The following is a 22,152-nucleotide window of genomic DNA, read 5'->3' as shown; positions in this document are numbered from 1 at the left end:
CATCCGAGGAGATGCTCATATGTCCGAGTAGTCATGAGCCCTCGGATCCGAAGAGGTTTGATCAAGCACGAGTATGGGAGGTTCAAGTGATCTATTTGACAAGTGTCAAGAGGGAGAGGAACCTCGGACACACATAAAGATAACGGCAACGGAGAAATATCAAGGAGGCATACTTCAACCACCACATTTAATGCACTGTACCTACCTTTCTGGCCGCATTTATGTGGACAGGACACCTGAACAGCGCTTTCTCAGCTACCGCCACTCACATAAGGCTAAAGGTGGGATGATGGGACATGTACTCAAGTGGGAGCCGGGATGATGAACAAGTGGACGTAGGAGATGTAAGAAGGTAATGCTATATAAGGGAAGGGTACCCCTGATAGAAGGGGGAAGGGAAAGAAGAGAGAGAAAGGAGATATTAGATGATTGTAGCTCCAGAAATAGTAACCTTTGATTATCAATGAAAAACATCTCTTCGGACAGAATACTCATATTAGTCCGAGAGCACATTAATTCAACTTCTCGCATTGGTGTTGTTGTTTAATACTGTTATTTTCATTATTTGCCTAGCCCTTTCGCCCACTCTCTACAAAATTTATTGTTTTGGGCTCAGTGGGTTCCGAATCCATACCTCCTTGGGCTTGGGCCGCAAAAACTGACCCTACAAGTGTAATAAACTATAAAGTGGCGGGATTGAAGGCAGAAATAGTTACTATTTCGAAAATATATAGGGACATGCAATTTTTTTGGTATTCAAGTTCCATGAACTTAAATTCTATGAAAAAATTTTGAAAATTTTCTAATGATACTCAAGTTCCATCAAAAGATTTCCAAAAAATTTGAAGGCTATTTTTTCAAAAAACTCAAGTTCATGAAACTCAAATACTGTTGAAAACTCGATTTCTCCAAATTCGAGTACTCAAAAAGTGGTAAATCTCTACATATTTTAGAAACAGTGCCAAAATACTAATAATTTCAAAAAAAAAACAATGGTACTGTGTTATCTTTGCCCGAGATTGAAAGTTAAGGGTATGTTTGGTAACTATCTTTTTTCCTTATTTTCTGTTTTCAAAAATAATTTTCTATTTTTGAGACTAAAAAACTTATTTGGTAGTTCAAAATGGACAAAAAACCAAAATTGTTTTCAAAACTCAATTTGTGAAGGAAACTTAAAACATGCAAAATGCTGTTTTCAGTTTCTAATTTTCAAAATCAATGAAAATGTGCATTTAGTTTAATAAATCTGTCCCATTTAATGTGTTAACATTAGAATTCAAATCCTAGTAACAAAATATTTTAGTACTTCTATTTTTTTTCTTCAAAAAATTTTTTTTTTTTTTTAATTTCAACTAACCAAACATGTTTTTTATTTCAAAAATACAAGAAAATTTCATTTTTCTTTATATTACAAAAAAAAATTTTTGAAAATAAAAAACAAAAACTGTTATCAAACATAACTTACACTTTTTTTAATTTTCACTCTTAGCCTTTGACGGACGATCTTTTTTTTTTTTCAACCTGCAATAGACGCGTGTCAGTTAGAACCTCACGGACTGCGTCATTGCCCCAAGCGCACGATCTAAATCAACGCCTTCAATATGTCATTGTTGGCGACATGAATGCTGATTGCTGACACAGCCTCAACTCGGAGCAACCAAAAGGTGGTAACTAGTAAAATTGTTTGTAGTAGTTAGAAACTTTAGAATCACAAACATGAGGATAAGGTTGGGAAGTAATTTTCATTCGTGTCGGTAGTTTATCATTAAGTTATAGCCTATAGGGAGGATAACTTTTGTTTTGGATATCTGGCCGGCCTCTTAGGATTCATTCTAGTAATGCTTCCATCAAAGTGAGGCGATTTGTGTTGGGACTTTACCAACATAGGTATTTAGGTTTTAAATTTTTTTCATCCTAAGTAGTTATCAATGTTTTAATCCAAATATTAAGATTTTAAGATCTTACATTTCTAAAACACCCTGGGTGTGGGTTTGGATTTGCGTTTCCCAACTCACGTCTGCGTTTCTTTCAATTTTTTTTTTTGCTGCTGCGCAAGAGTTAGGGGACAAACATGAACAGTAGCCGTATAATATTGACTTTTCAGCTCCTTTTATCAGTCTCGTGGGTTCGTGAAAAGTGCACGAGATTCACATATTTCACTTTTCAGTAACTTTTTCATTAAAACTGGGTTGCTATGCAGGCGGCCCTTGAGACGAGGTTATATTGGGGTCTCATGATACTATTCACACATTTAAAAATTATTTTACTACAATGTTTTCAGTTTTTAGTTTCAACAAAATAAGTTCTATCCAAACGAACTCCAGATCTTTACTAAAGTGGAATCTGTGTGAAATCTCGATTTGAATCTTAGGATCTGTAGGATCCCAATTCTAAAGTGATACTAAAAATCATTTGCTATGAAGGAAATCTCAAAAAAAAAAAAAAAAAAAAAAAAAAAAAAACTTATTTTGGCCTCCAAATGGAGCCCAAGGCCTTATACTGATAAAATAAAAAAATAAAAAGTAATAAATAGATTAGTCTAGCGGGCTTAGCCCAAATTGATATATATATATATATAATAAAAAAATAAAATAAAATAAAATAAAATAAACCCTGAAGAGAAGAGACTAGGGAGTAGAGAGCGAGTGTGAGAATGTGAGAAATTCAATTGTGAAGCTGCTGTGAGAAAGACCACTTATGCCAATGATGAGGGTTTTTTTTTTTTTTTTTTATTAGTTCTGGTACTAATTGTTTACTTAGTTGTCTAACAAAAACATTCTCTGACTATAATTTCTCAACGTTTGAAAAATTATTTCATAAATCTTACTATGTTGGTAATTGCTTAATGGAATTCTGCCTATTAATTATTACTCATGGGAAGATTGGCTAAATAAGAGTTGTGTGACTAGCTCGTATTTGCTGTCAGTTGCTTACTTTTTGTTTTGATCAATGAAATTATAATTGATAAAATGCGTTCTTAACTAGTGTATGGTTATTAACCAATGGAGATGAACCTGATGTAGCATTTGAGATTTTGTTACTTGGCATGTACGATATTATCATTATTTGAGGATCTAATGAATTATCATTAAATCATAGCATGTAACTCCGATCCATGCAAACACATGGATGTATTTAAAATTAAACAAAATTTTTATTATAAAAATATAAATAATTAGTCAAATTTTTTTTTTTTAAAAAAAACATGTAACGCATGCATTAATGCATACGTATAGATACATTTAAAATTAAACACAATTTTTATCATAAAATATAGATAATTAGTCAAATTATTTTTTTAAAGTAAATATAATTAGTCGCATATTAAAATTCTTACCTAAATTTTAGTACTACTTACGATCATTTTTTTCTAATTTTTTATAAGATAGAAAGTCTGTTGATTTTTATTTTATTTATTTTTTGAGAAACATTTGGTGATTTTTATTGAGTATATGTAATAGTTTTTTTTTATTTTTTTATTTTATAGTTCATTAATATTAGATTCTTAGTATTTTGCACTTATTAACTCACTTGACACAAAAATTAAAAAAAAATTAAGTAGACACATGGCACATGTTTAAGTGGATAATTATGGTATAGTCCCTACATAAATTGAGATACGTGCGAAATTGGATTATAATTTCATATTCTAATTCAACTTTCTCTAAGTTTTACCTATTAATATATATGTGTGTATATATATATATATATATACACAGATGACTTAGAGCATTAGCATTATGAAATGCTACTCTACTCTATTTTACCATCTCAAAAAGTCACTTTATCACTTATATCATATCATTTTACAATACTTCCAGCATCCCAAACTTTTATTTTCCTATTCTACTCATTAAAATAATATATCTACTTATTAAAATAATATATCCCAAAATTATATATTTTCTCTCCCATCTCTCTCCTCTCTCTCATTTTTAGCTCTCTTCTAGTCTTCTATCTACAACTCCCGCCGGAGCCTTCATTTCCGGCAAGGTTCAAGAAAAAGACCATTGAATAGGTTCAAGAAACCCAGAAATCATTCAAATAAAATCCAACAATAGCCCATCAACTCAAAAACCCAAAACTTCATAGATCAACCAAAAACGCATCAATCAACAAAACCCACAAACAAAAAAATCCTAAATTTCTATCTGCAACTTCTACCGGAGCCTTCATTTCTGGCGAGGTTCAAGAAAAAGACCATTGAATAGGTTCAAGAAACCCAAAAATCATTCAAACAAAATCCAACAATAACCAATCAACTCAAACACCCAAAACTTCATAGATCAACCAAAAACGCATCAATCAACAAAACCCACAAACAAAAAATCCTAAATTTCTATCTACAACTTCCACCGAAGCCTTCATTTCTGGCGAGATTCAAGAAAAAGACCATTGAATAGCCTAGTCTCACACTTCCCGGCAAGTTTCATTTCCGGCGCTCGGTCTCGCACTTCCACGAGAGGTACAACTCGGCTTGCCTGCACTTGTTGAGAGGAAACCACGTCGAAAACCACGCCGGAAAAAGCTTAAACCACACCAGAATAGCCCACCGTGAGAGAGAGATGTGATGAGAGAGAGAGAGGCTGTTGTGGAGAGAGAAAGGAGATGAGAAACAGAGAAGTGACAAGAGAGAGTCAAATATGTGAATAAAAAAATATTATTTTGTTTTAGAATTGTACTACAGTGCAATTCTAAAGATAGAATTGCATTGTAGCACTATTGCAAAAAATTTTGCAATAGTTGGCAGTAGCATTTCCTGATGGAGAGGATTTTGGAGCTTAAACGTCAAATTTCCCTTACATTTGGCATTAGCATTCTCCAATGTTAATGCTCTCATAAATTTGAATTTTTTTTTAGTTATATGATTATGTTTTTTATGGCTTATTATATTGAACTCCTCGTTTTCTACACTAAATTAACTAATTTGGCACAAAAATTTAAAATTTTATATTAGATAATACACATGGTACAAAATTAAACTTTAATTGAATTTTGATTTGAAATTTAATTGAATTTTCTCTCTGCTTTACCCATTATTATATATATAGATTTGTGGTGTTAGAACTTAGAACTTAGTATTTGTGAGTCATAACTTTTTTGAATTTTGAATTTTGTTTATGTATTTGTAATTTGGTACTTTGCCTTTTATTAGTAATTTATGTCAAAAATTACTTTTATTCAATATTTCTTTAATGTATATTATGAATTATAATTATAGGTATTTTTTGTATATTTTTTAAATCAAAAAGTAAGATCTTATGATCCTCGTGCCGATCCTAAGATCCGATCCCCAATCCCTCTCACCGATACCGTGTAGGATCTCTATCCTAATTAACTCCTCAACTATCAAATTATAAAAATTATAATTTAAAAAATATAAATTTTTTGTATTATAAGGACAAAATATGAGGATTTATCACTTTTGTTATATTATAATTCTAAGTTATTTGTAGAAAGCAACCATTCATGTATTTAGACTATCATTATATTACAAAATTGGGGTTGTAAACCAACCAAGCCGTTCATGAACAACTCAGACTCGACTTGATAAAAATCTCATTCATGTTCGTTTGTTTACAAATAAGCCCAGTTTGAGCCTTAGTTTTAGGCTTGTTTGATAAACAAGCCGAGCTTAAGCAAAAAAAATTATTCATGAACAATAGGCCTTAATACAAAACATACTAAGCTTAACCTTGTTTATTACTTGATATATGTTTACTAAATAAACTTATTATTATGACATTACACATATGCTTTTGAATGTTAATTTATAACTTATTTATTTATATATGTTTTGAAATGTTAATTTATTTGGATTTGTGAAGATTATAATTGTACAAATGACAAATGTGGATATAAAAATTGCATTTTGAACAATTGCTCAAGCTATAGACAATAAATGATGATGGGTGGATTTAATTATGTAAAATTATAATGTGAACAAATTCTAATCACGGGTTTTAGAAGCATGATAAAATGAGCATATTATATGTATATTTGTTTACTTGATTTTTGGTGATATAAGCATTTGATGATGCAATTTTTTTGGATCCCAAGCTAAAAAACTTGACCTGAGCTCAAGTTTGAGCTTGATATTAAGCTCGAGCTTAGCTTAACTAATTAATCAAGTCAAACCAAGCCAAGTTCAAGCTTTTTGGCATTCTTACAAGCTCAAGTTCAAACATTGTTTTTAAGCTTGTTTCAAGCTCAAGCCAAGCTTGAGCATTTGATTTTATTGACAAGCCAAGCTCAAATACACACTACTCGGCAAAGCTTGGCTTGTTTACAGCCCAACAAAAAGGAGGTGTCACTCTACAGACAAGGTTGTTAAAATCACGATCACAAGTAGAATTGGTGAGTGGATCTCATGTATTGAAACATAAGATCAAATCAAAAATCATAAAATTATAATTTCATTTTCATAAAATTAGAGAAAAGTTTGCAAAATCAAAAAGACAAACATGCATTTGAAAATCCCACATTTAAAAAATTATTTTTAATAATTTGAAGATATAGAACATTCTAAAATTCTAAATATCAAATCTTATCTTTTATGAAATAGATGTCAAGAATTTGATTTTTTCCCCTTAATATATATATATATATATATTTAGAAAAATGTTATGTTTACAATATTTTTACAATATATTATAAGTGGCAGAATGTTACAATTTTTATTAGTAGGCAAAAAAGTAATTTCAGTGGTAAATTTAAATTAAAACCAATAATAACTTACTGCCTATAATTTATTATAAAAGTGTTGTAAAAATATTATAGACGTAGCACTTTTTATTTTTTTTAAAAGTAACTTTTGAGAGTTTCTATTAAACTTTTTGTTAAATTACTAGTTTGTACTATTAGGCACATTGTAATTTAATCTATCAATTATCATGAATTGTGTAAATTTAGTTATTCAACTCAACGTCATATTTAGGGGCTAAGAAAATGGTACAAAATTAAGAAAGGATAACACTAACTTGATTTTAAAAGTTAATGAAGTAAATCTATCTTCTTAGCTCAAAAAAAAAAAAAAATGAAGAAAATCAACACAAGTAATAATTGAGGGATTAAATTGAATTTTAATTATTTAATAATTCAAGGATCAAATTAATAACTTTAATTCTATAACCCTTCCAAAAGAAGAAATAAAGAAAAACATTTCCTCCTCTGAAAAATCACCAAGACATTATTAATTTATTATAATAAACCTTGATGCCTTTTATTTATTTATTTATTTATTTTAAGGATGCGTCAATGAACAATTAGACGGATGGAAACTCAGTTAAACACATTCTAAATTCTTCTTCTTTTTGGGATTGGATTCGGGTAATACCCAAACTTAACCTAGTTATTTCGAATTTTGGATAATACTCAATCCTATTTTAGTGAACGTCTTCATTGCAAACACTAAAGGGTACCAACTGAGCTACATACAAGGCTCTTGGCTATTCTAACTTTTTTTCTCAAATTAGTAACTGCTGAAAAAGCATAGTAAAAATTTTTGGGTCAATTATTTGCCCACGCTAATCCTATGCTAGTCGACAGGGCATCTTCCTATTTCTGCAATGCTGAGATTTGAATTAGCCCACACTGGTTACCAGATATCGTGGTGAGTTGATCTTGCATCTCCTCGTTTGACAGAAGTTAGAAAACCAACCATTTTATTTTTACTCAATCTTACACATGCACCATGGAAAATGATTCTTTCAATTCGAGGTAGTAAGTGTTAAGAGTTTGTGTCCTAAAATCTAATTTATTGGCATGTAATAAATAATTAAATTGTTTAATTATACGAGACTATTTGTATATAAACTAATAGGACATTATCATGTAGTAACTTTAATGATCTTTGATTTCTTTTTTTTTTCTTTTTCTTTTTCTTTTTTTGTGCAGATGCCTCAATCAACTATTAAACCATTGAAACTCAATTAAAACTATTATTTTTTTTTAGCAATGTTAGAATCATTATTATATGCTCCAAAACTACAAGCTACATTTAGTAACTGTGAAGATAATAATTAAAAAAAAAATTGTGTAAATTTTTTCTCCCAAGCTAATCCCATGCATGCTAGCCAACATGACGTCTTTGCAGTTTGCAACCTATGCCAAAGGCTAAAACCTTATATAATATATCTTTCTATGATTACAATGCTGAGATTTGAATTAGCCCACACTGGAAACCACATATCATGGCAAGTTGAAATCTCTTTGTTTGACAGAAGTTAGAAAACCAACCATTTTTTATTTGTTTTTTCACTCAATCTCACACGTGAACAATGGACAATTTGATTATTTCAAATTCGATGTAGAAAAACATATCAACTCTCTTGAAAGTTACTCATTTTAAAACCTTGACTTATTAAAATATTAGTAATAATTATTTATTTATTGTTAACGTTTTTGAGAAGAGAAGAATTATTTAATTATATTTATTAATAACGTGTTCCTATATATGATAGAGGAAACACGTAGAGCGCGCGGTTTAGGACCTCTCAAGTCCTCAACTGCTCACCCTGTAACTTTTTGCAAAACCTTGACTTATTGAAAAATTAGTAATAATTATTTATTAATTAACAAGTTTCTATATATGATAAAGAAAAAACGTATAAGATGACATAATTAGTTTGTCACTTTGATTATTTTTTAATAATCAAACTTATTAGTGACGAAATTTTTTTGATAGAGGACAAAAGACAATAGACAACAAACATTAGATAATAAAAAAGAAATACAAATCCTCTATACCATTTTTTGTGCACCATTTTATATTCCACTTTATGGCCTATCTTAATTGGCAACGAAACTAAGAGTCTAGTAACAAAACATTTCATCACCATAAATCTTATCTGTTGTAGTTATAAGTAAATTAATGTTACCTAAATTTAGAACTCAACTCAAAATAATCAAGAAGTTGGTTTAATATTCTTATTTTTCAAAATTTTGCAAAATTATATAGTTGTTGTTAAGTGACATGGCAACAAAAGCTGGAGAATCTGCTCTATATATCGACCATTGAAAGAAATCCCCAAAGAATTAATCACACATTACGTTGCCTAATTGACTTATATGCTGCCAAATCATAGAAGGTTGAAGATGTTCAAACATAAAATAGGTAATCAAATTTAATATAGGAGACTCGTTTTGTTGAGTTTAGATTGCACAAGTTACCAAATCCATCATAGCCAAAGGAATCGGGCTTATTCAAATGAAAGAAATCTTGCTTTCTAGATTGTATATATATATTATTGGTGAGAATGTTTTTTCTTCTTCTTTTCTGGTTGTTTTCCCCCTTTTTGGTTAATCTGATTTGAGTAATCTTGAAGAAAACGCATTGGACTTTTTCTTTGTAGCCCATAGCTACCAAGGCAATGGCCCATGGGGCCGCTTCATGTTTGCGCAGAGTGGTCTATTTGGTTTACATTGTATGTAGTGACTAAAAATCAATGTATATACAAACTACAAAGCTTGAGGTCATTTCAGCCTCTCAAGTCTCACCAACCAGTCTAATTATAAAAAATAAAAAATAAGAAGTCTCACCAACTCATGACCAATCTAAAGCAGGTTAATACATTGGTGGTGTGGGAAAAAAGAAAGAAAAAGAGATTGACAAAAGGATCCGAGTATCTTCAATTATATATATCCAAAGCAGGTTAATATATTGGTGATCTGGAAAACAGAAAGGAAAAGAGAGAGACAAAAGGATCCGAATATCTTCAATTAATTATATATAACCAAGTTGAGTTTATGGTATGGGTCAGGTTTCAATTAACTCAACTGGTAAAGTTTCTAATGGTTGAATAAGAAATTTGGGATTCAATTTTTACTTATACAAAAAACCAATTGGTGTATTAAATTAATGATAAATAGCACAATTATAAAAAAACAAACGTCATAGGTTAAAACGGTAAAAAATAAAATAAGTTGAGTTTACCATGGATATAGACTATATCAATATGAAGATAATAGTAATAGGGCATTATTCACCACCCTTTTGTTGTCATAGGGCATTATAAAATTTGTAGAGCACAATTGTTTATAAGCTGAACAACATGCTTTGTTTTCCTTTGTTTTCTACCCACCTTTAACTCGTTAATATTACTATATTAGAATAGAGTCAATAAACTAAAGTGTCCGACCTGAAAATATCTGTAATTACAAAAGAAGTATTATTTTAAGTTCCATTAAGAAATTATTTAAATTATCCTTTTTAATATATATATATATATATATAATGGTCTGACTAGGAAGTTAGAACTTACCATATTGAATTTTTTTTCTTAATTCATTTGATTCTCATATATATAATTAATGGTCTGACTTAGAAAGTTAGAACTTACCCTATTGGATTTTTTTCTTACTTCATTTCATTCTCATATATAAAATGGTCTGACTTAGAAAGTTAGAACTTACCCTATTGGATTTTTTACTTACTTCATTTCATTCTCAAATTATTATTATATTTATATGAAAAAAGAGAATAAGAGAAGAAGGAAGGCATGAACGGTTAAAAGTCTACGACTACTAGCTCCCTTAGATCGATGTTCCTTGGAGCTGGTTTCTTATGCGCCAAACGCATAAGACCAGCCTCTCACAAGCAGGTGGGCCCCACAACAACCTCTCACAGGCAAGTGGGCCCCACACGTGTGGAGCCCACCTGCCTGTGAGAGGCGGGTCTCATGTGCCTAACGCATGAGAGATTTTTCTAGTTCCTTGATATTATAGGTAATTGTCATTGTATTTTGATTGATACTTGTGATTGTGAGATCATCAATCAATTACAATGATAAGGTCCACCTTCACCATTGCAAGATCATCACTAACAACTTTTACATTGTTGTTTTAGTTCCCCATGCCACTATGGCTTGCACACACACCATTAAGAACTCCTAAAACCCTAAAATGTTACGAGTGCTTCCACATCCTACTAGCACGGATTTGAACCGGGTGCAATACTTATCCCTCACAAATGTTTTCACCATTCTTATAATTTGACTTTTACCTTTTTCACTTTTTTTTTTAATAGTTAAGATTTAAAGTTACGTTATTTTTATTTTATTTTTTCACTTTTTCAATTTTAAATCTCAACCCTTCAGAGCTATTGCATTACACCTGATCTCAAATCCACTAACACACCTTGTAAATTCTTTATTAAAAGATTTAGTTTGACGAGCTCATCTCTTATTGGTTCCCAACGGGTTTTTCTTTTTCTTTTTTTTTTTCTTTTTTTTTTTTGATTGGTTCCCAATGCTTGGTTCCTTTCATAAGTCATCATAAGGTTGTACCAAGACACTCCACCACGACCTTAAGGCTATGTTTGGTTGAGTGGAAGGGGAAGGAAGAGAGAAGAGAAAGGAAAAGGGAAGGGAAATAAAAAAGAGTGGAGAAAGAAAGTACTTCCTCTCAAGTGTGTTTGGATATAAAGAGGAAGAAAAAGGAAAAAGATGTGATGTACTTTAAACTTTTTTTTTTCTTTCTTTTCATTTTCGTATTCTTCCATCAAACCAAACAAAGCCTTAAACCGTGACCAATCTCCATCAAATCAAAGGTGTAGGTGGGGTGGGGGTTCAGGCCGTTCAGCTATGTGTCGAGGAATGGAGAGAGAGAGAGAGAGAGAGAGAGAGAGAGAAATGAGAGAATAATTTTTTTAAAAAAAAACACTTAATAGAATAAAGAAAAATAATAATAAAGAATTAGATGTAAGATATATTTGAACTTTAATAATTAAATAACAAATAGATACCTTTTCCCCCCTTTTTATATCATGGTTAAGAATAAAAATATACCCCAAATCTATCGCATCCTTGTCCCCTAAGATCTTGAGCCACAAATCCTTACTTAAGAAAAAGTAATTTATATTAAATAATATTACGTTATTTGTATTAAAATTTAATAAAAGAGATATGTGTGCAAAAATAACTACCCGCTAACATATATCTTCCATTTGTTAGGGAGATAGGTGTCTTTTATTTGTTAGTTAGGTAGTTATTTTTTGCAGTCATGTTTCACACTTATTGAATTTTGATATTGCTAACACGATATCATTTGATACCAAATACCTCATCTATATGTAAAAAGGTTTGATACCAAATGCTTCATCTATATGTAAAAAGGTGTCGTCATACCAAAGATGTCTTGCAGATAAGATTTAACTAAATAATTGAATATGCCAATGTTATTACCATGACATCTCGCATGGTAGCTTTCCAAGTTAACGCCTAAAATAACTCCTAAAAAAATAAAAAGTTAAGGCAAATGTTAACAAACACATGCTTGTTAAGGTTATACAAATGTGGATCTCATTTAATAAAAAAATTTAAGGCAAATGTTAATACTTATTTAAAAAATATTAAAATAAATTAAAAGGATATAAATAAAAAAGAAATAATTGAAAAAGATATAACACAATATCATTTGATACCAAATATCTTATTCATATATAAAAAAGTGTCATCATACTAAAGTTGTCTTGACAAACAAGTAGATAAGATTTTAACTAAATAATTGAATATGCCAAAAAAAAAAGTCAAAAAATTGTTAAGTGCCCGTTAACACAACCCAAAAATTAAAACGAAAAATGCCTACAAGGATTAAACCGGGAAAAAAAAAAATTCATACATGGAAAGCAACGTTTTAAGTTGTTCTATTTTTACCCCAAAAAGAAAAAAAACAATAAAATAGTAAAGGATGATGAAACAGTAAATGCACTCACATGTAAAAGCAAAGTTAGGAGCAAAATCCAAAATTCTGAACCCCTCAAATCTCATCGATGGTGGTGTATTGGGTGGAGCTTTACGCAATCCCATTATGCCAAACCCATCATTTGCTTCCCTTTTTCCACCCACCACCACCACCGCCATTCTCAACCATTTTCTCTTCCACCACAACCTACATTCTAATATCCAAATCCAATCCCTACTTTCTCTACTCTACCTTTGAAATTCATCTTCATCTTCATCTAAACTCTAAAACCTTCATTTCCTCCTCCACACCCACTTGCCTTATAAATCTCACAACCTGTCCTTCCAACAAAAAAGGCAAAAAGAAAAAGAAAAAGAAAAAAAGGAGCAAATTATCCACTTATTACCAAAAGAGGTAAATTTATTAACCGTTGCATGCACGTGGATTTACTTTCTAGTAAAAACCAAAACCAAAGACAAGAATAACAACAAAAAAAAAAAAAACAGAGAGTTCAGTTTGGGAATTTGAGGATGGGGAACATATGGAGTAGCGGGCGGCGCAGGCACGGTGGTAGAAGGCGGAACCACCCATCTACGCCGCTTCCCGCGACGCCTCAGCCTGAAATATCGGCTAACCGATGCGTGTTCGCGGCGGCGACACCTTACCCTTCCCAATTCCCAAACACCGCAGCCGCCGCAGCAGCAGCGCCACCACCGCCGCCGCCTCTTCCTCCGCCACACGTTCCATACTACCAGTACCCTCCAGGGTACTATCCCAATCAGCCACCGTCTATGCCTGTGCCTTTACCGGCTCCGTACGACCACCACCACCACCGTGGTGGACCTGGGCCTCACGTGGACCCGGCACAGGCCCAGGCGAATTGGGTCGGGGGTAGGTACCCATGTGAGCCGGTGGTGACTCCTCTGACCCCATATATCGAGCACCAGAAAGCTGTCACTATTCGAAACGATGTTAATCTCAAGAAAGAGAGTTTGAGGATCGAACCTGACGAGGAAAACCCAGGAAGATTCCTCGTATCATTCACTCTCGATGCCACGGTTCCTGGGAGGTATTTATACGTATATAAGAATGTTTTGAAACGTGTTTTTTGGACTTCTAGTTTTTATTTTGTTTAGTTAAATTGTTTTGGGGTTTCCTGCTTATTTTGTAGACATAATTCTTGACTGGGTCAATTTCAATTTTTGTTGGAACATATATTTTTGTTTGGATTTGGAGTATTTGACTTGAGAGAAATTTAGGCTGACTAGCTGTTGAAGTAGTAATTTAAAGTGTACTCTTTGGTAAATTTTTTATTTCTTTTGGTGACAATTTATGGACTTGTGAATGTTTTTGAGAGCTTGGGAATTTAGTCAATTTACCTCACTAGTTGAGTTAAGGAACTTTTTATTGAAGCCAAGAGCAGTGTAGTTTAATGGCAGAGCCTGTTCGCCTTTATCATTGTAAGTATCAATTACCAAAAGAAGAACTGGGTGAGGATTCTAATTGGTTTACTGTATTTGTTCCATTAAGAAATTCATGGGGTTTTGTTTTGTAATTCCTTCTTGAAGATAATTATAATGAATTAGGCAAACTGAAATATATAAAAAGGAAGGACTATGTGCTATATATATAATACTACTGACTTATTAGCACAGGCCAATCCTGAAGTAATGTTTTAAGATCGAATGTAAGGTTCAATTGACCGTTTTCAATCTAATACTTACTGATTATTATTATTTGTATGGTCAATATAATACTATTCCAACCAAAGTTATATACATTAACAGAGGTCTGCTATTCATGAGAAAGCTTTTATCATTTTTGCTTTAGCTTTAAACTTGTATTATGTTTCTTGGAAGATTGCTAAAGGAGGAGTTGGTTGTTGAGGAGTATGTTAGGATAGAAAGGAAAGGAATTCTGCCACTAGTATCGGTGAAAGATTAGATGGGCTGCATGTTTCTTAAATAGAAGAGGAAATGGTCATAGTGTGTGCCTTTCTTGAATGGGGACCATATTAATTGCAAAGGAGAAGGTCCCTGTTTTACCTCATTTAGATGAACATTGTATTTTTTTATTGTAGAATAATGGCAATACGATCTTCAGTTACTTTTTATGAACATCCGTGGATCTAGAATGAAATTATTCCTTTTCCCTAAAAAAAATTACTTACAGATGCCAAACCTGGACCAATTTGGACAACTGAACCACTGGAATCATGTGTGTGTCTCATGGAGGCCTCTACTGTTCTGGCCTACCAAGCAGCCATATTTTTTTTAGATAAGGTAGGCCAGAACAGTAGGGGCCTCTGCAAGACACATGCAGCGATATAAAAACTAATTTTGTATGATGTTAAAGCTTCAATCTTACTTATCTCTGTATATATATGCATCATGGATTTCCCATAGGTTTTACTGGCTAGAGGTGAGTCCAAAGGGCTATTCTTTAGAAAGGTCCCTATGTTGTCAATATATATATTGCTGGGCAAGAGTGTATTTTCTGGTAGAAAATAAGGATGTTGCTTCAATACATTCCAAGGACTTAAATTTCTTTTGTGTCTCAGTCTATCTTTGAACTTCAATATTTGTGCCTTGAAGATAAATTTGCATTTATGAGGAAGTTGAAGTTGAAGATTAGGTCAGTGCTGTTACAACTTTGTTTAGTGGCACCAGGAATAAGATTGCAGGTGGTGAAGAAGTTTCAGAGAAACAATGAGAAAGCTTAAGCAGGTAGAGACATGATTGGGGTGGTTTAGTAATCTTAATAGAAAATTTTAGGTGTTACTAATGAGGGGTATTATGGCCATGGTATTGGTGAAAACTTCTGGTAAGGCAGTAGCGAGTTTGAATATGATGATTGTAATGGAGAGTCTTTTGGAATCATACAAAATGTTTTTTCGATAAAGTGAATTGCAGAAGATATGTCCACAACAGAGATGTCATTAAGGCTTGGATGATGACAATGAGTTGTTTGCTTTTATAGTTGTTATTTTTAAATATGAAGATTTGTGGTACTCTTTTTAATTAGTGAAAAGTGGGTGGTTGAGTTGAACCTTATACATTTCTATTTAGGCAATACAAAATGATCATTTGAAGAACCTAGGCTTTATTTGGTACTGTAAACAAGATTCAAGATATTGACTTGGTGTATGCACGGTTTCATTTCATTTTTCTTTGTTTTGGGGGTTTATGTTGCTTCTGATCAAGAACTGCGAAGACTGATATTTTGCTTTATACATTTCATTGGAGGATCACAATTATTATGAGATCACAATCATTACAATGTTTCCCTAAGTAGTCCCTAAGTAATACAGTGCCTAGCTTTCATATGGTATTATTGTGTCATTGATATCATAATTTTTCAACGAGGTATTATGAAGTAGCATATTGTGGTAGTCGTTTTGTTTTTGTTTCTGCCCTCTTGCATGCTAGAGGGCATCACTTTTTCAATGAGGTATTATAGTGTGTTTTGTTTTGTTGTTTTATCAGATTGTTAATTTTGGATCTTTAACATATATTCAGATCCTCAAATATTCTTTGTTATACAGTTTCCATCTTTCATATCTTTTGCCTGTTCTTTATTCCTGTCTGACAGTTATTCTTAATACTTTTCTTGATCAAAAGTTTCATTTACTTTGTTCAACAGCATCACCATAATTTTCCTTGCAAAAGAAGGTGAAGATTGTAACCTGACACCGATGAAACAAGACCTTGCACCTGTGGCAGTACAGTTCCAACAAGGTCTGGGCCAGAAGTTCAGGCAGCCCTCTGGAACTGGGATGGACTTCTCAGCGTTTGAGGAGACAGAGTTATTAAAAGTGGGTGATGTATACGTCTATCCTTTAGCAATTAAGGCAGAGGCAAAGCCAGTTAACGAGAATGGTACAGATGGGAACCCAATACCTGCAAGCATGAACTCTCAGATAACTCAGGCAGTGTTCGAGAAGGAGAAAGGTGAATACCAGGTGAGGGTAGTGAAGCAGATCTTGTGGGTCAATGGAATGAGGTATGAGTTGCAGGAGATATATGGGATTGGAAATTCAGTTGAGGGTGACGTGGATGGGAATGACCCAGGAAAAGAATGTGTCATCTGCCTATCAGAACCACGGGACACAACCGTCCTTCCCTGCCGACATATGGTAATTAAACTCTTTTGTTTTTCCATTTGCAGTTCTGTGATTAGACGTTTACAAGTGGTTAAGCCATAGTTATGATTTTGAAACAAGTTTCCAAATTAGTTTCTTGTACAAAGGTTGCCAATTTATAGCCAATTTATTGTTGTTTGGGAGCCATTTTAGTTAAGTCATTGTTTGACATGAATCAATGGCAATCCTTGTTTACTGTGAGTTTATTTGCCAAGGCTGGCAATTGCATGTCTTAATTCCATTCCGGAATGTCTTAAAAGATTTATTATAGACTGGTTACTTGGATTACTCATTCCACTGCGCCAATATGACCCAATATGTCACAAATGTAAAATATGTGCTAAAGGGTTATAACACCAGATGCATCCATCCTGTTTTTGTCCTGGAAAACTGTTGCTCATTTACTAATATTCTTAATGTGGATAATTACTTAATAGCCGGGTATTAATGTAGTATCATTGGCTGTGTTTCTTTCCATGTTGCAGTGTATGTGCAGTGGATGTGCAAAGGTTTTAAGGTTCCAGACAAACCGATGTCCGATATGCAGACAACCAGTTGATAGGCTTTTGGAGATTAAGGTCAACAATGGTTCTGTGGAATAGGAAGATTTCTTCTGCCGCTAGAAATAGCCCTGTTCTTATCTTTCTTGCTTTCCTTCTTCTTCTTCTTCTTCTTTTTTTTCTTTTTTCTTTTTTCTTGATTTGTTCTTGGCTTTTTTTTTTTTTTTTTTTTTTAAATATAGTAGAGTTTTTTTTTTTTTTTAATATATATACATATTTTCTGGTTTTCTAATTATCAGAATAGAACATATCCTTGATAAGTAGTTTGGTAAGGATAAAATTCTGGCTATACCTGCTTAATTTTACTACAAATCCGATACTAATCATGTGTTTGGAATGAAAATAAAAAGGATGGTACTCTCTCTAACCCATCTCGCTTCTAACTTGCCTTACTCCCACTTTCTATGCTAAGTTTTTCCAGCTTAAAAAGGGAGTAGAACCACCATAATCCAACCCTTACTTTGCCCTTACCACCCCTAAAGAAGAAGGAAAGCCCTAAAGAAGAAGGAAAGATGGTTGGAATATAAAATGTTTTTAAAAGGGATAATACCCACTATGATCATAACCATATATTTTATTGAGTTTTAATATACAGCATTCGTTCACCTTTTAAAATGTACAATACTCACTTTTAATATAGATCATTCGCTCATGAATATAAATAAAATCTTAAGATTTAAATATTTAGAATAAATATGTTATATCATATCATATACTTTATAATAAAGTTAGGCTTAAAAATTATAATTGTATTTGTGCTAAGTAGCTGTAGGGATATTGGGCCTGGGATATCATCATTTATTCGTGTTACAAGTCTATGACCCAATCCGAGGACAAGGGTTGTCTGAGGAAATAGAGTCTTTATTAGAAAAGATTGTATTAGTAAATAGAGGTTAACTTTGACCATAATGGCTTAAGAAGGTGGGCTGAGGGTAAATACATCATCTGCTGATTAATGCCGAGGACAGAAGGCTCTGTTTATCACTCAGGATGACGTTTTAAGAAATTTTATTGTTGTTGATAAGTACCATGGAAGTGTCAAACAGGAAAGTGCCCTAAAATATTTAAGGAGAAAGCTACTGCCTCCGCATTAAATGCATTGCAACTAAATCTCAGGCCGCATTAATGTGGAGGTGATACCTAAACAGTGTTGTTTCAGCCTTACAGCTACTATACAATGACATAAGGGAAGGGCTAATGAGACAAGTATCAACACTAATTCTCCAGTATACACGTGTGAAGAGGATATAAAAAGGAGAAGAAGGCAACAAGAGANTCCCTTGAGAGACCAACCAAGAGCCTTCATTACCAGTACCACCAGAAGCGAGGACATACCATCGAGGACTGCCGAACATTGTGGAGTCATCTAGAGCAACTAGTTAAGGAGGGGAGATTACAGCATCTCTTGTACCGCCCCAATGAGCAGGGCGACCAGTCGAGGCTTAGGACTCAAAGGAATGCTTCTTCAAGACCCCAATAGGCACAATTAATGTCATTTTTTCTGCACTTGGAAGGACTGGTTCACAGCCCTCCAAGGTAGTAATATCTGTAGCTCGACTCCCAGCCAAAGACACAAGCTTTGGGCCGAAGAGGGCCAGATTAGAAATTTGATCGGCGTTAAGTTTCTCGGATGAAGACAAGGTAGGGACCATCCAACCGTATGAAGATGCCTTGGTGGTAACCCTCAGAATATGAGGGTATGATATGAAAAGGGTGATAATAAACTAGAGCAGTTGTGCAGAGATCATGTATCCTGATTTATACAAGGGGCTGAACTTAAAACCTGAGGATCTGACCGCTTATGATTCACCCCTGGTGAGTTTTGATGGGAAGGTCATTGTCCCAAAAGGCCAGATCAGGTTATTTGTGCAAGTAGGCTCAATGGTAGTGGAAGTGGACTTTATAATGGTGGATGCGTACTCCCCCACACGGTCATTGTAGCCAGGCCTTGGCTTCACACCCTAGGAGTTGTTTCTTCAACTCTGCATCAAAAGGTAAAGTATCTATCGAGAAATCGGATTGAGGAATTGGAAGAGGACCAATCCATGGCTAGGTAGTGCCTTGTGTCCGTAATCTTGCATCAGCCAGCAGTTGAGTCCTCGGACTCAGTAAACGAGGGCTTATAGCTGTCAAAGTCTCCGGAATCACTCACAAAGGGGCCAGCCGAGGAGGCCAAATGTAAAAATTTAGAGAAATTTGCTGTAGGTGATGATCCAGATAGGTTATTTCAGGTTGGAACTCAATTGCCACCTCAGGAAAAGAGGAAGTTGGTGGAATTTCTTAGGAGGAATGTTGATATTTTTGCTTGGAATGCCTACAAGGCTCCGGGGGTGGATCCAAGCTTTATCTGCCATCATCTGAATGTAAGTTCATTGGATACCCCCAAAAAGCAACCACCTCAGCGTTCATCCAAAGAACACTCAGATGTTGTTAAGGACGAAGTGGTGAAACTTAAGCAGGTCGGGGCTATTAAAGAGGTTTTTTACCCCGAATGTCTGGTTAACACAATAGTGATAAAAAAGAAGACGGGGAAATGGTATGTATGTGTGGATTTTACGGACTTGAACAATGTCTGCCTAAAGGACCCTTTTCCTATGCCTCAGATTGACCAACTGATGGACGCGACTGTGGGCCATCCTTGGATAAGCTTTCTTGACGCTTTTTAAGGGTATCATCAGATACCTTTGGCTGTTGAGGACCAAGAGAAGTCAGCTTTTATCACTCCTACTGGAAATTACCATTATAAGGAGATGCCCTTTAGTTTGAAAAATGCAAGGGCTACTTATCAGAAGATAATGACCAGGATGTTTGAGCCTCAATTAGGAAAAAACATCAAAATTTACATTGATGATTTGGTAGTGAAGAGCAAGGTGGAGTCCGATCATGTGAATGACCTCGGAAATATTTTGATACCTTGAGGAGGTCCAAGCTATGGCTTAATGCCTCCAAATGTTCTTTTGGTGTCGAACTGGGGAAGTTCTTAGGCTACATGGTCACTTATCGTGGAATCGAAGTTAATCTTGACCAGATTAGGGCAATCAACAATCTTCAACCACCTCGGAATCCCAAAGAGGTCCAAAAACTTATAGGGATGACAGCTACTCTAAACCGATTCATTTCTCAGTCGGCAGACAAATGCAAACCTTTCTTTCAATTGCTAAACAAGTGGAAAGGGTTTGAATGGACCATGGAGTGTGTCTTGGCTTTCCAGCAGTTGAAAGAATATCTGTCTCGGCCACCTATTATGTCCAGACCCAAGGTAGATAAAGTTTTGTTCACATACATCGTGGTAGCCTCCCACACGGTAAGCCTGGTGCTAATACGTGTTGATAATGTGGTGCAGAGGCCAGTTTATTACGTGAGTAAATCATTACATGAGGCTAAGGTTCATTACTTATCACTGGAAATAGTCATTTTAGTAGTGGTGCATGCTACACGTAAGCTTTCCCATTATTTCCAATCACATACAGTTGTCGTCCTAACCCAGCTCTCACTTAAATCTCTACTACAGAATGCGGATTACACAAGAAGAATTGTAGAGTGGGGCACGATTTTAGTGGCTTTTAACATCAAGTACATGCCACGCACATCTGTCAAGAGTCAGGTTCTTGCCGACCTGGTTGCTGAATTTGTTGAATCCCCAGAAGAAAAGGAGATAGAAGAGCAAAACATTGACGGAAAATCGGTTGGAATGATCTTAGTGCATGAACCTATATCCTGGAAAGTTTACGTTGATGGTGCAGCGAACCATAGGGGATTTGGAGTGAGGCTAGTCTTGATATCTCCAGAGAGGATTACAATTGAGAAATCCTTAAGGTTAGGCTTCTCGACTACAAACAATGAACCCGAATATGAAGCCCTGCTAGAAGGGATGATCATGGTGTCGAGGAGAAAAGAAAGAGAGAATGTATAGAAAATTAAAGAGCAAAGTTCAAGGAGACTTACAGAAATAGTAAAGGCGTCCTTGAACAGGCTTTTAGTATTTGTAAGAGTTTAGATGAGTTGAAAAGGTGTACAGGTTCAAAGTATATGCGCTAGGACAGAGTGAATGCTAAAATTAGAGGAGAAGTTGATTTGAAAGGTATTTATATCAAGGAGTAAGCTAGAAGTGGGAAAATTCCCGCTCGATATCCCACAAAAACATCAGCCTTTGGATTTGTATCGCACTGTAGAACGTGGGGACATAAGGCCGTAAAAATTTAATGAGGAGCGCATTTTGTAAGCTAAAACAACAGAAGCGTGTCTTGGGTAGTTAAAAAGGTGTATTTGTGAGTAGAGATGGGATGAGACGGACACCAAGCAAATCTGGTGATGTCGAGATCCTCCTTTCTTCCCAAGGAGCCGGAAAGAAGAATCTTAGGGGCTATTGTAGGGATATTGGGCCCGAGAGGTCATCATTTATTCGTGTTACGAGTCTATGGCCCAATCCGAGGACAAGAGTTGTCCGAGGAAAGGGAGTCTTTATTAGAAAAGACTGTATTAGTAAATAGAGGTTAACTTTGACCATAATGGCTTAAGAATATGGGCCGAGGGTAAATACATCCTCGGCTGATTAATGCTAAGGACAGAAGGCTCTGTCTATCACACAGGATGATGTTCTAAGAAATCTCGTTGTTATTGATAAGTACTGCGGAAGTGTCAGACAGGAAAGTGCCCTAAAATATCTAAGGAGAAAGTTGTTGCCTCTGCATTAAATGCACTGCAATAATTCTCTGGCCACATTAATGTGGAGGTAATACCTGAACAGTGTTGTTTCAGCCTTACAGCTAC

The 22,152-nt window shown here is 34.2% G+C and overlaps 1 protein-coding gene and 1 pseudogene across 1 annotated transcript; one reads left to right on the top strand and one right to left on the bottom strand.

The window, feature by feature from the left end:
• Nucleotides 1-1,422: 1,422 nt before the first annotated feature.
• On the bottom strand, nucleotides 1,423-1,583 carry LOC136070482 (U4 spliceosomal RNA; annotated as a pseudogene).
• Nucleotides 1,584-12,682: 11,099 nt separating this feature from the next.
• Nucleotides 12,683-17,671, top strand: LOC112022777 (probable E3 ubiquitin-protein ligase LOG2). The gene is made up of 3 exons (XM_024055406.2): nucleotides 12,683-13,750; nucleotides 16,324-16,816; nucleotides 17,308-17,671. Exons 1-3 carry the CDS (start codon nucleotides 13,212-13,214, stop codon nucleotides 17,422-17,424), a joined length of 1,149 nt encoding a protein of 382 aa, XP_023911174.2. The 5' UTR covers nucleotides 12,683-13,211; the 3' UTR covers nucleotides 17,425-17,671.
• Nucleotides 17,672-22,152: the final 4,481 nt, after the last annotated feature.

Source organism: Quercus suber, unplaced genomic scaffold (genome assembly GCF_002906115.3).
Source record: "Quercus suber isolate HL8 unplaced genomic scaffold, Cork oak 2.0 scaffold_236, whole genome shotgun sequence".
In the NCBI taxonomy this organism is placed as follows: Eukaryota; Viridiplantae; Streptophyta; class Magnoliopsida; order Fagales; family Fagaceae; genus Quercus; species Quercus suber.
The sequence above is the reverse complement of the archived record's forward strand: the minus strand, read 5'-3'. Positions and strand labels throughout refer to the sequence as shown.

Coding starts and splice junctions, on each gene's coding strand:
- LOC112022777 (XM_024055406.2), top strand. CDS start 13,212: ATGGGGAACATATGGAGTAGCGGGCGGCGCAGGCACGGTGGTAGAAGG. Junction 13,751..16,323: donor GATGCCACGGTTCCTGGGAG/GTATTTATACGT, acceptor TTTGTTCAACAG/CATCACCATAATTTTCCTTG. Junction 16,817..17,307: donor TCCTTCCCTGCCGACATATG/GTAATTAAACTC, acceptor TCCATGTTGCAG/TGTATGTGCAGTGGATGTGC.